The 10901-nt window shown below is 38.9% G+C and overlaps 1 protein-coding gene across 1 annotated transcript; it reads right to left on the reverse strand.

Annotated features, from left to right (window-relative positions):
* Positions 1-768: 768 nt before the first annotated feature.
* Positions 769-2347, reverse strand: LOC106652789 (zinc finger protein 836-like). The gene is made up of 4 exons (XM_023459211.1): positions 2098-2347; positions 1959-2028; positions 1160-1889; positions 769-806 (listed from the first exon to the last, which is right to left on the reverse strand). The coding sequence occupies exons 1-4, from the start codon at positions 2121-2123 to the stop codon at positions 769-771; spliced, it is 864 nt and encodes a 287-aa protein (XP_023314979.1). The 5' UTR covers positions 2124-2347.
* Between the last annotated feature and the right edge of the window lie 8554 nt (positions 2348-10901).

Consider the following 10901-nt stretch of genomic DNA (forward strand, 5'->3'; position numbering starts at 1 on the left):
CGATTCCTTTGCTGTGTATTATTTCGCTCGTGACTCTGCTGCTGCTGTACACGCGATTGCGTAAGAATGCGTGAAAAATGACTCCCTGGTTTGTAATGCGATAGTTGCTTTATTGTTTTAATAAAAGAAACACAACGGTGTCGATGTCAAATGATGTAGGTTAGAGATTTCGTGTCAATATTTAAGCCGATGTGTGGGAAAAAAGACAATTTTTTTGGTAATTTCTTGTATGCAGCAACCATCTGAGGTGGGGTACTCGATGTCAAAACCGATCCAATAGGAGTCTACGGACATTATTGAACCATTAATATGTAGAGTCAATTTCGATCAAATGTTTCCATACGATTGATGTAACACTTGAAAAATAGTTTTTATATTAATTTCGTTGAAATAAAAAAATGCGTGAAAGGTTTTTCTCAATGATAACAATATTAATAACAGTTTAAAAAACTTTATTTTTCTCCATGAAATTAAAGAAAATTTAAGCGAAAGATTATCAAAATTTGCAGAAGTCTTCAATAAGGTCCACATGATTCCAGAGAAATCTCAAGTTCTTGAGTTATGCTAAAATTATGTTCCATCGTTATATCTATTTTGAGTCTATTCTAGTGACCAAGTGACTTGTGACGTATCGCACACTTGACGGTTTTGTTCCATCCATATATTGAATTAAGGTGTTTTTTGAGTCCACTCTTGTATCGAAACGGTTTGTGAAGAATCTCACATTCGAAGAGTTTACTACAATCGTGTACTACATTTATGAAATTATTACGGAAATCCGTTCATCAAAATGGTTTGTGACAAATCTATAATTCAAAGGGCTTGCTCATATCACGAACTGAATTTATGTGAAAATTATGGTTCCCCATGCACCTTAATTAATTGTAACAAATCTAACATTCGAAGAGTTTGCCCTGGTTATGTACCGTCGTTATGTGTCTGATTAGGGAACATTTTTGTGTAAATGATTTATTACAAATGTCACATTCGAAGGGTTTGCTACGATTATGTAATGCATTTATGTGAATTTTGAGGTGACTTTTTTGCCCAAATGCTTTCTGACAAATATCACATTCGAAGGGTTTGCTACGATTATGTACTAAATTTATGTGAGTTTTGAGGTGTCCTTTTTGTCCAAATGATTTGTGACAAATCTCACATTCGACGGGTTTATTACGATCATGTACTGCATTTATGTGAACTTTGAGGTAACTTTTTTGTCCAAATGATTTATGACAAATATCACATTGAAAGGGCTTGCTTCGATTGTGAACTGCATTTATATGAGAATTGAGTTGACTTTTGTATCCAAATAATTTTTGACATATCTCACATTCAAAGGGTTTGCTCCGAATATGAACTGCATTTCTGTGAACTTTGAGATATGGTTTTTGTCCAAATGATTTGTGACAAACATCACATTCAAAAGGTTTATGTCCATTGTGTACTGAATTAATATGAGTTTTGAGGCTACCTTTTTGAGTAAATGAATTATGACAAATATCACATTCAAAGGGTTTATTCTGATCATGCACTGCATTGACATGACGTGCGAGGTCACCTTTTAGTCCAAATGATTTGTGACAAACTTGGTTTTCTATTTTTACTGTAGGTAGGCAACTTTGATGTTCATTTTTGCAGATGGTTGTCGGTAAAGGCTCCAGTGCAGGCTTAACATCTCTGCACTCAAAGTCTATGAATATTTTTTCTTTTATGTCATTTGTTTGATCTATATTTTCTACTTTCACAATAGGTAGGTAACGTTGATGCTTAGTTTCGTTGGTGGTATTTGGTAAAAACTTCAGCTCAGGTTTAACATCTTTGCGCTCAGAATCTGTGAGCATTTTTTCATCCAACTTTTCCTGGAACAACCCATTCATATGATTTTTCTAAAATTGAAATCATCAAATACTTTTTATAGTTCTTAAACGGAATATAATTCGAATAATTGAACTTACCTCCTCCACCGATTCGAAAATATAATTTTTGTCTGCATCTGGCCAAGTATCGTTCGGCTCTTGTTTCACCCTGAAGAATAATTTAATTTTATGAAGTGATCGCTTGAAATATTATAACAGCATGTGCGAAAAATCATACCTAATTGTGTCGTCTCTGCTATCCATGATCGTTCGCTTGATTATAGGTTATAAGCACTTTGAATTTTCACGTTTGTGCACTGAAAAAATATTTGAGGTTATGTACCTACAGTAGCCGATACTGTATCTCGATTTCAGGTAGAAAGACTTACACTCTTTCACTGATATTATTTGTAACCTTGCTTACTTAGAAATTTAGTTTCTAGCTAACGACTGAACGGATTATTTGTAATATTGGCGAGGTGATCTCGCGTTTATGATAGCTCCTTGCCTATAAGCAGTCACGTACTGCAATACATAGAAGCAATCACGTGACATGAAAATTAGGCTCAGTCTATACAAATTTAGTGATATTTCATAATTTTATCTTACAACTAAGAAAAAATGTAAATTAAATTTTATTTTTAAATGAAATAAATAAAAAAGATGTTATTGGTAAACTCATAAATGTTAAAATTATCTTCTGTCAATTTATTAGTATAAGTAGTTTTCTCCATCAGAATAATAATTTTTTCCCACTCTAACCTAAAATACGCAACTTTGCCGCTAATTTTAGGCTCTCGTAGAAAAAAATAGTATCTCAAACTGGTGCAGATATGGCTTTTTAACAAAACTCGTTACAGCACTCGCCTTCGGCTCGTGCTATAATCCCTCGTTTTGCTAAAAAACCATATGTGCCCCCGTTGAGAAATATACTATATTTGCTAATGTCTTTATCTCTAATTATTGATTCTCGAGACACACTCAAATACTTGAGACTTTCTCGGATCGCCTCTGATAAAGTAAGTGTACAACGAGCAAATGTCAACGTATTCTTCCAATTTACGAAAGTCTCATCGAAACTCGCCGAAAACTTGATTGAATGTACGCGTGGAAAAGCAGACGTACCACGGATGCAGGAATATATTATTTAGTATCACGCATCGTGCAAAACATACGGTTGCGCGTCGCCGCCGTCGTCGGTAATTTGTAATGAATACACCGCTAACAAGCTTCTATCTTTCTGCCGCGGTGCTGCTGCATGCAGACCATATCGCGCAAGGGTGATACACGTTTTCTGTTCTCCACGCCGCCCTCCCCGCTAAATCATCGCGCCGAACGCGTAGGTGGGTGGCTGGCCTATTTATCGTCTCACCGCAATCCCGATACAGAAATGAAATTATTATGCTCTCTCTCTCTGCGCTCGCCTATAGCCCGCCCGCTCACCTCTCCTCGCGTCCACACTTGTATGCTGGATGTGTACGGGTGCGAGCGAGTCGGTACCTTTTGGAATCTTGTTTTTGTAAAAGAGCATGAATCAAATTTTTATCCTGATGTATAATTTGTTCCGTCAATCGTCTATTATATTTGTCATTTTAATATAGTGTATAAAGGGTTAAATATTTTTAATACCCTTTTTTCCCCTCCTAAATTAAAACTGTTAAACTCGTCTATGATGTCTTTCGCGTTCTAAGAAAAATTTTGTGTATAAAGTTCACTCGTGAATCAATATTTTTTACTCTTTTTTATACTTGATTCTCATTTGCGAATTCAAAGAATTTCTATATAATAATTTTCTTTAAAAAAAAGTGACTGACGTAGGTTGTTAATAATAAATATCTTGAAAAACGACAACAAAGTGCAGCATTACTAAGCTGATGAAGGGACGGGTTTCCAATAAATGAAATATTGTTTATTTAAACAATTTTATTCATAATAAGGTATTATAATAAGCTACCATCATTGAATGTAATAAAAAAATTGTACCCCAGTAAAAATAATTAACATTATCGATGACCTCATACCAAACCATGACAACTTAATTCTTTTCGAAATTCGGAGCAGTTTTCAAAGACTTTAAATACGATTATACTACTTTCTGCCTTCACCACTAGATGGCGAGTACCTTTATTTGTGAATCTACAAGTGGGAAAATCAAAATTATCTTTTAAGTACAGGCACGGGTTTGAGAACAATTAGTCGAATGCCGCACAAAAGAGACAAAGTCTATCCTGTAATATCGTAAATCATGGGCGCTTCTTAAGTTATCAGAGTGATTAAAAATTGTCGATATATTTTTGTTAAACTGCGGTATAATCTGAAACAGTTGCTAGAATTCAGCATTTGATTAAAACTTCAAAAATTCATAAAATCTTTATAAAAAAACATGTATAAATTTCGTATTCACAAAAATACGAGAATTAGATATACAAATCTAATTACATAATAGATTTTCTCGATTGAAAATTTCGAGCCTGAAAATCGAGTTTTTACTTTGTATCCCTGATAAAAAATAATAACTTCGCGTTCGCATGAGCGAATCATCGTCTATTTATAAATTACCGTACCGCCTTCACCCCCTATCACGCGAACGGCAAAAAAAAAGAAGAAGAAGAAGAAGAAGATCTTCTCATTATTACAGAACATCAACGTCACGCGGGTTTCTATTTGTTCTCGGGTTGTTACCGCTGCGAGGCAGAGTCGCGTTTCGACGATTTTCCAGACGTTCGAACACGCAGATGTGCTCCAAGCGCGCGCATACGTATACGTACATATGTATGACGCAAAAGAAGCTTTACAAGCAAAAGAAAAGAGATCGAGTCGCACATGTATATAAACGCGCGTGTATACGTGTATATACGGGCGACCGTTGTCGCGACACAACGGCATCCTCGGCTATATGACAGCTCGGAAAATAGAAACGAGCTGCATCGTAAGATCACAGAGTGTATGATAGGAAAGGAAAAAACTTTGTGCCCCCCGCTCGCGGCTCGGAGCTACGGGCGTAAACCGGAGATGCGAGAGAGAGAGAGAGAGGAAAAGGGGAAAATAAACAAAAGCCATAAGTATACATAAATTGTACATGTAAGGTAAATTTGCTTTTTCGCGCTTTGTACAAACACATCTATATACGGTTATATGTGTGTGTCTGTGCATAGTTATATACTTTGCATCGATTCAAAATTACCCATAATAGTATATATTAAAATTTTATCCAGCTCGCGCGAAACACTCGTAGTATGAGTTTTATCGAAGCGCAGTTAGATAATTGGTACGGTGCCGTAATGAGGCAATTGAATTAAATTGAACATTTTTGTTACACGTACATTAGATCATTTTTTTTTTTCGTTTTCATATTAGAACTCGTTTCGTATCAATTCGTGCTCTTAGAAGCTTATGGTTTTTCAAATTCATAGTTTACTCGTGCCACGTTGGATTTTTATTCATATAGCCGTTAGCGATAAACGAAATAACTGCTCGGGCGGGTCGTTATTTTTTCTTCGAAATTCTCATTCGTCTTTTTATTATTCATCGCGTCGACGGATGAAACGCCAAGAAGATGTATTCCAACGATGGAAGTAATCGGATCAAGGATGCTCGAAGCAGAGGTTGTAAAGCAAGCGAACAATTATACCTGCCTCCTCGGGTGAGATATAAAAATTAACGTTACGGGCTGTTAACGATTCCGTACGAGGGCCGGTGTCGTCCGCTGCGAGTCGCCTTTTCGCTAACGATTCAGCACAACAACGGTCAGCGCGACCGGTTCAGAGCTTTTACGAGCTCACGTCGCGAAGAAATAATTCCGAGCCCGATTTTTTCTGTGAAAAACTTCGATATTTTTCCATTTTAAAGTTTTTGCACTCTTTATTTGTGGCATTTACAAATTCACATCTGATATATTTTGTTTACGAATCATTCTGAACGCAAACGAAAATACTTGTTACGGAGCAGGAGCTAACTCATGTGCAGTAACCGATGTCGAAAATTATTTTATACATATATGTACTAATCAGAAATTTTTCTACTTGCGAATTAACCATACTCCATCTGTTGGTGATATCGAAAAGCTCATAACCAAATGAGACAATTTAAATTACAATAAATTTTATTGCGATACAAAATGAGTTTGAGAATATTAATCCTTACGTCTATGAGTGGTGAAACTTTAACTAATTCCATAACAAACCGTAAATAACTTTTTGAAAAATTCATGACATAAAATGTACTTCAAACACACATTTAATACGTGTCGATTAGAATGAATCGCGCGAGAAAAAAACTTGCCCCATCCGAATCTCCAAAAAGCTCTCGACTAGTGTTGATTAGAGTTATCAACGTACGCGCTTATACATTTTTGCAGCTTTTTACACGAGCAGCCCGCACGATACCCAGCTTTACACGTTTCCGCTAATTAGCTTCAATTAATTAAATAATTTCTATTTATAGGCAAGAGAGAAGCTGCTGCTGCTGAGAATATTATGGTTTTTGTTGCGCGCTACTTGTTGGGAAACTGAGCGCGTCGAGATAGCTGCGCAGCATTCTAGGCAGCCGAGAGGAGCATTTGGATGATCGATTTTTGACGTATATAATTGCTCGAATTAGACGTAAGTACACATCAATACGAGCTTTGCTCTAGATGCCAGGGAGCCTGGCAGAGATATAGAGAGAAGATGCGTATTCCTCCGTGTGTACGTACATAGATATATATTTAGCTTGCCAATTAACGGAGAGTAGCATTTCTCTCTCTCTCTTAGATGACTGTAGCAATTCCAGAGTAAGTATATGTATAGATATATATTTGCGCGCGTACACATACCTATACCCATCCGACAATGTTGCTTCAGTATATATACAAGAATATATAACCCTCGACTCGTCGTCGTCGTCGTCGCAGTGCAGCAGCTATGGTATAGGCATCATCATCATCATCATATAGACGTATAAGCATTTATATATAAGCTCGCACAGACATACGAGGTTATGATTTCTCCTTCTCACTCATAATTTTCCGGGCACGTGCCTGTTGCGAATTGTTGTTGCTTGCTTGCGCTTGCCTCCCGCTTGCCTGCCTGCGAAGTTGAGCTTCTTGAGAAGTGCGCGCTTGGTTGACTTCGTCTTCTTCTTCGTCTTCGGGTCTACCATGCGTACGAGTATCATCATCATCATCGTCGTCGTCGTCGTGATCCTGGGCGAACCCCTGCGAGTTAAAGAGACGCGCGAGTAGAGACGTATATACTTATATATAAGATAAAGATATTATATAGATCTAATGTTACTCTTCTCGGGTAATAAGTACACAGCTCATTCGTCGGTAAGATGAAGTATATATAAGGTGTGTTTCGCTTCGTATACGAAGCGAGAGAGAAATAAGAGCAACTCTCGCACCCCCTGAGCACACTTACGATTGTCTCGTTAATTTGTTACATGCGGCAGGGTGGCAGTCGCGCGCTATATAAGGACTTCCCGATAAATTATTTCCTATAACATGACACTCCGAGCGTGTTTCAATTAATGGTGTCGCACAGCTGCTGCTGCTGCTGCTTGCCTGAGAATTAATTCGAATGTTTCGACGCGCCGAGCTTGAGCGAGCGAGCTCGAGCGAAAATGAAAATATAATTTTAATACGAGAATGTTGAAATCATAATACATGCGGCGCGCGGGTGAGAGCGCCAGCCTATATATACGAACTGTAACTCGATATATATTCGATGAACAAGACCTCGGCAACTACTTGCTGCTGCTGAAAATGTATAAAAAATAATATAACAGCAGTCAAAGCGTGATCAATATATTATAAAAGAAGAGAGAGAGAGGGAGGAAAAAATTGCAGCTATATAGCGGCTGGGCTCGCTCTCTCCTTCTGACTTTAAACTGGGGAACAGGAGAGAGAGAGAAATGAATATACATTCAGAAAAGAGTTGAATAAGCGCGAGCAAAAAATATTTATAAAGATCGGACTTTGTGTATAGTCGCGAGAGGAGAAAAGGAAGAGAGAGAGAGAGAGAGAAAAGAATCCTTCGATGCTGCAAAAGCAAACGTCATAGTCGCGCGCGCAATGGCAACGGCGTCATGCGAATCTATAAAGGAGGTCGATTGTTGATATATATTTTTCTCTCTTTCTCTCTCTCTTACCCTGATCCTTGATCCAAGACGTCGTCAGCCTCTCTCTCTCTCTCTCTCTTTATGCAGCTATAAGGCGCAGATCCGTACATTCTATAGCTCCGTTGCGTTGGCCCCGCGCGCGCACTCGCGTATATAATAAATACAGCGCAGGAGATAGTATATGCGATTGACAAGCGTTTTCTTTATCCGACACTGGCTAATCCTGTTTGTCGTCGTTCGGGAAAAGCTGCTGCCGCCGCCGCCTTTGCGCATCTCTTTTTCGAAAGGCAAAGGAACACCGTCATCCGCCCGTACCGCGCGCGCAAGCTCGCAAGCTCGCACAAACATATATACTCATCAAAAGGAACTTGGCTCTATGTATATTTTTTCCGCTTCTTCCTTCCTTTTTTTACTCTGTTTTTTTTTTTTTTTTGTCGCAACTCTGTGTCTGGGCTCGTGCGTTGTGTGACTCGAGAGCACCTCCCAGTAGCTGTATGTTTGTAGGCGTAAACTCACACGCACTCGTGTACTATATACGTATCGCGTACGCATATCAATGCGGACCTTCGGTCGTATATTACTTTTTGCACTTGTAAAGCTACAGGTATGCATTTGAATAGCGCGTACACGGCGCGGGAGGCAAGTTTTTTGTCCGGCTCTCTATTTCAAAGGAGGTTTGATACGATTTGTACTTTTATGATCTGGTACTGGCTTGGCTTGGCTGGCGTTGCCTTTCGTCCTGACGCTGCCCGCGCTGGCTTATTCGCTGTCTATATATATTTGTACTACTACTACTACCGAAGGGTTCGTCTGTGCGCGCGAGCGAGCGAAGGGATTGAAAATATATACACACGACGAGATTCGTAGGTGGAAATATAGTATATTATGCCGCTGCCGCGCTTTGCGCTCTGGAAATTTGCTTTTATAAGGAACCCTGACTCTACGGGCGCTGCCCGCTCGGTCGAGCGACAGAATATACTCAAGATCCTCTCTTTCTTGCCTTGGCGGAAATTGTGTAAGCGCATTATATATTTTGTTTTTGTAAGAGTTACTACTCTTCTATCGATCATATATATACGGACAACTTTATTTCGAACTATCGAGGCTTCAATTAGTGGCGTGGAGGAAAAAAAAATAACATATATCGAAGACAAAAAGATTTGATTTCAACGCGTGGTAAGCCAAATGTTTTATTTTATTATTTTATTTTTTTTTCGTGTATCTCAGCGTGAATCGAAACCCGTGAAGGGTTAAAAAAGCAATGACGCGCGTTTTTATTTGCATCGCGCACACACACATATGTACGTATTCTCCGGAAAACATGTGTATGTGTGTGTGCCGTTGGCTTCGGCTTCGTCGTCGTCGTCGGTGCGTCGCCATATAATGAGCAACTAGCGCAGGGAAAGAGAGAGAGAAGAAGCGACGACTATGGGCATATGACCACCTCGCTACAACGATTTGCTGTCCAATTATTTTTTACTCTGCGCTCGCTACACTGCGTGAACGTCGTCGTGTGTGTGTGTGTATGCGTACATATACTTGTGTTGTACGCCAGCTGATGGAAACGCCTTGTGTGCTGCTGCTGCTGTATTATTGAGCCGACTTACCCGACTGCGCTGACTACTACTACTGCTGCTCTCTACCCCTTGGGGTGGCCGACGAGGGACTCTGATTTTTATCGTGACTATATTATGATGTTTGCCTCTCTATATACGTGTATAGCACGTGGTGGTGGTGGTATACGTACGAGGTGGTACGCGTATAACTGGAGCGAGGATGGGGCTTTGGCAAAGTTCAATAAGCAAATGCGGTTCGACCTACATTTTGTTTTGACGTATGGTTGAAAAAAAAAGGGGGAAAAATGTGTTCGCTCGTTAAAAATAGTGACTTATATATACATGGAATAAATAAATTGATTCTACTATATGTGTGCTTTTTTTCCTATCGGTCAGTCGGAGATTAATTACAAAGGTAGTTAGAATATCCAATCGTATTACCGGCTTGATTTATATTTATGCAGTCGATCAATCTTTATTTCGGCGCTGTACGAAATCTTCCCGAAGATTCCTCGATAGTGTAGACTATATATACCGCACCAGCAGCTATACACGATCTTTATTGTCGCGCGCGTCGATTGATATCACTCGTCCGTGCTGTATACGAGGCAAAACTGTGCGGGTGCCCGATCTAGCAGTAATTGAATTTAAAAGGGCGAGAAAATGAAAAACAACTAGTCATCTTGATGAAGAGACAATTGGTCGTCGATGACGTTGTATATAGGGTGCGCCCAAGATTTTCATCAGCTACTACGTATAGCGTCGCAGTGGGCTACTTGGCGACCCGGGGGTTCTTCGTGCTTTTACGGAGGATATCGCTCGTACGTCTGGCTTTCGTCGTCGTCGCCTGGACGCGTGTCTCGGTTAAATGAATAAAAAGTTGAGCTAGCCGAGCTGATGGGTTTTAACCTTTGGACGACCGGGCTAGCCTGGTACAAATGCTCAACGGTAATAATGGACTAGATAGCAAAAAATGATAATTTAAAATTCTTTGAAACGCAATACCATTAATTTTTCTGTTACAATTATGTTACTAATATTAAACGCATTATTAATCGCCTGAAATAATAATTTGATGATTTCAAAAAATGTAAGATAAATTTAAACGTTTTTTAAATTTAATATGATAACTTGAAGTCTCCACCACTAGATGGCGAGTACCCTTACCTGTAAGCCTACAAGTGGCAAATCTACAAAAATTGTATATAAGTCAAAGCAATTCGAAAAAACGTTATGGACTCGTTCGTGCCCTCGTCAGCTCCTTTAAATATTTGTTTTAATTTAAAACTAAGTTATGTAATGTATTAAAGCTGTTCTATTCTATCTCTTTATTTTATTTATGCAAAAGTGATGGTCCGAAAAGAAACCGCTTCAAACAGCTTCTGAA

This window comes from Trichogramma pretiosum, unplaced genomic scaffold, assembly GCF_000599845.2.
Source record: "Trichogramma pretiosum strain Unisexual culture from Peru unplaced genomic scaffold, Tpre_2.0 scaffold58, whole genome shotgun sequence".
NCBI lineage: Eukaryota > Metazoa > Arthropoda > Insecta > Hymenoptera > Trichogrammatidae > Trichogramma > Trichogramma pretiosum.

Bases quoted from the DNA above. Each gene is read 5' to 3' on its own strand.
- LOC106652789 (XM_023459211.1), bottom strand. From the start codon at position 2,123: ATGGATAGCAGAGACGACACAATTAG. The intron at 2,029-2,097 runs GTATGATTTTTC...ATTATTCTTCAG, and splicing joins AGCAGAGACGACACAATTAG to GGTGAAACAAGAGCCGAACG. The intron at 1,890-1,958 runs GTAAGTTCAATT...TTTCAATTTTAG, and splicing joins TTTTCGAATCGGTGGAGGAG to AAAAATCATATGAATGGGTT.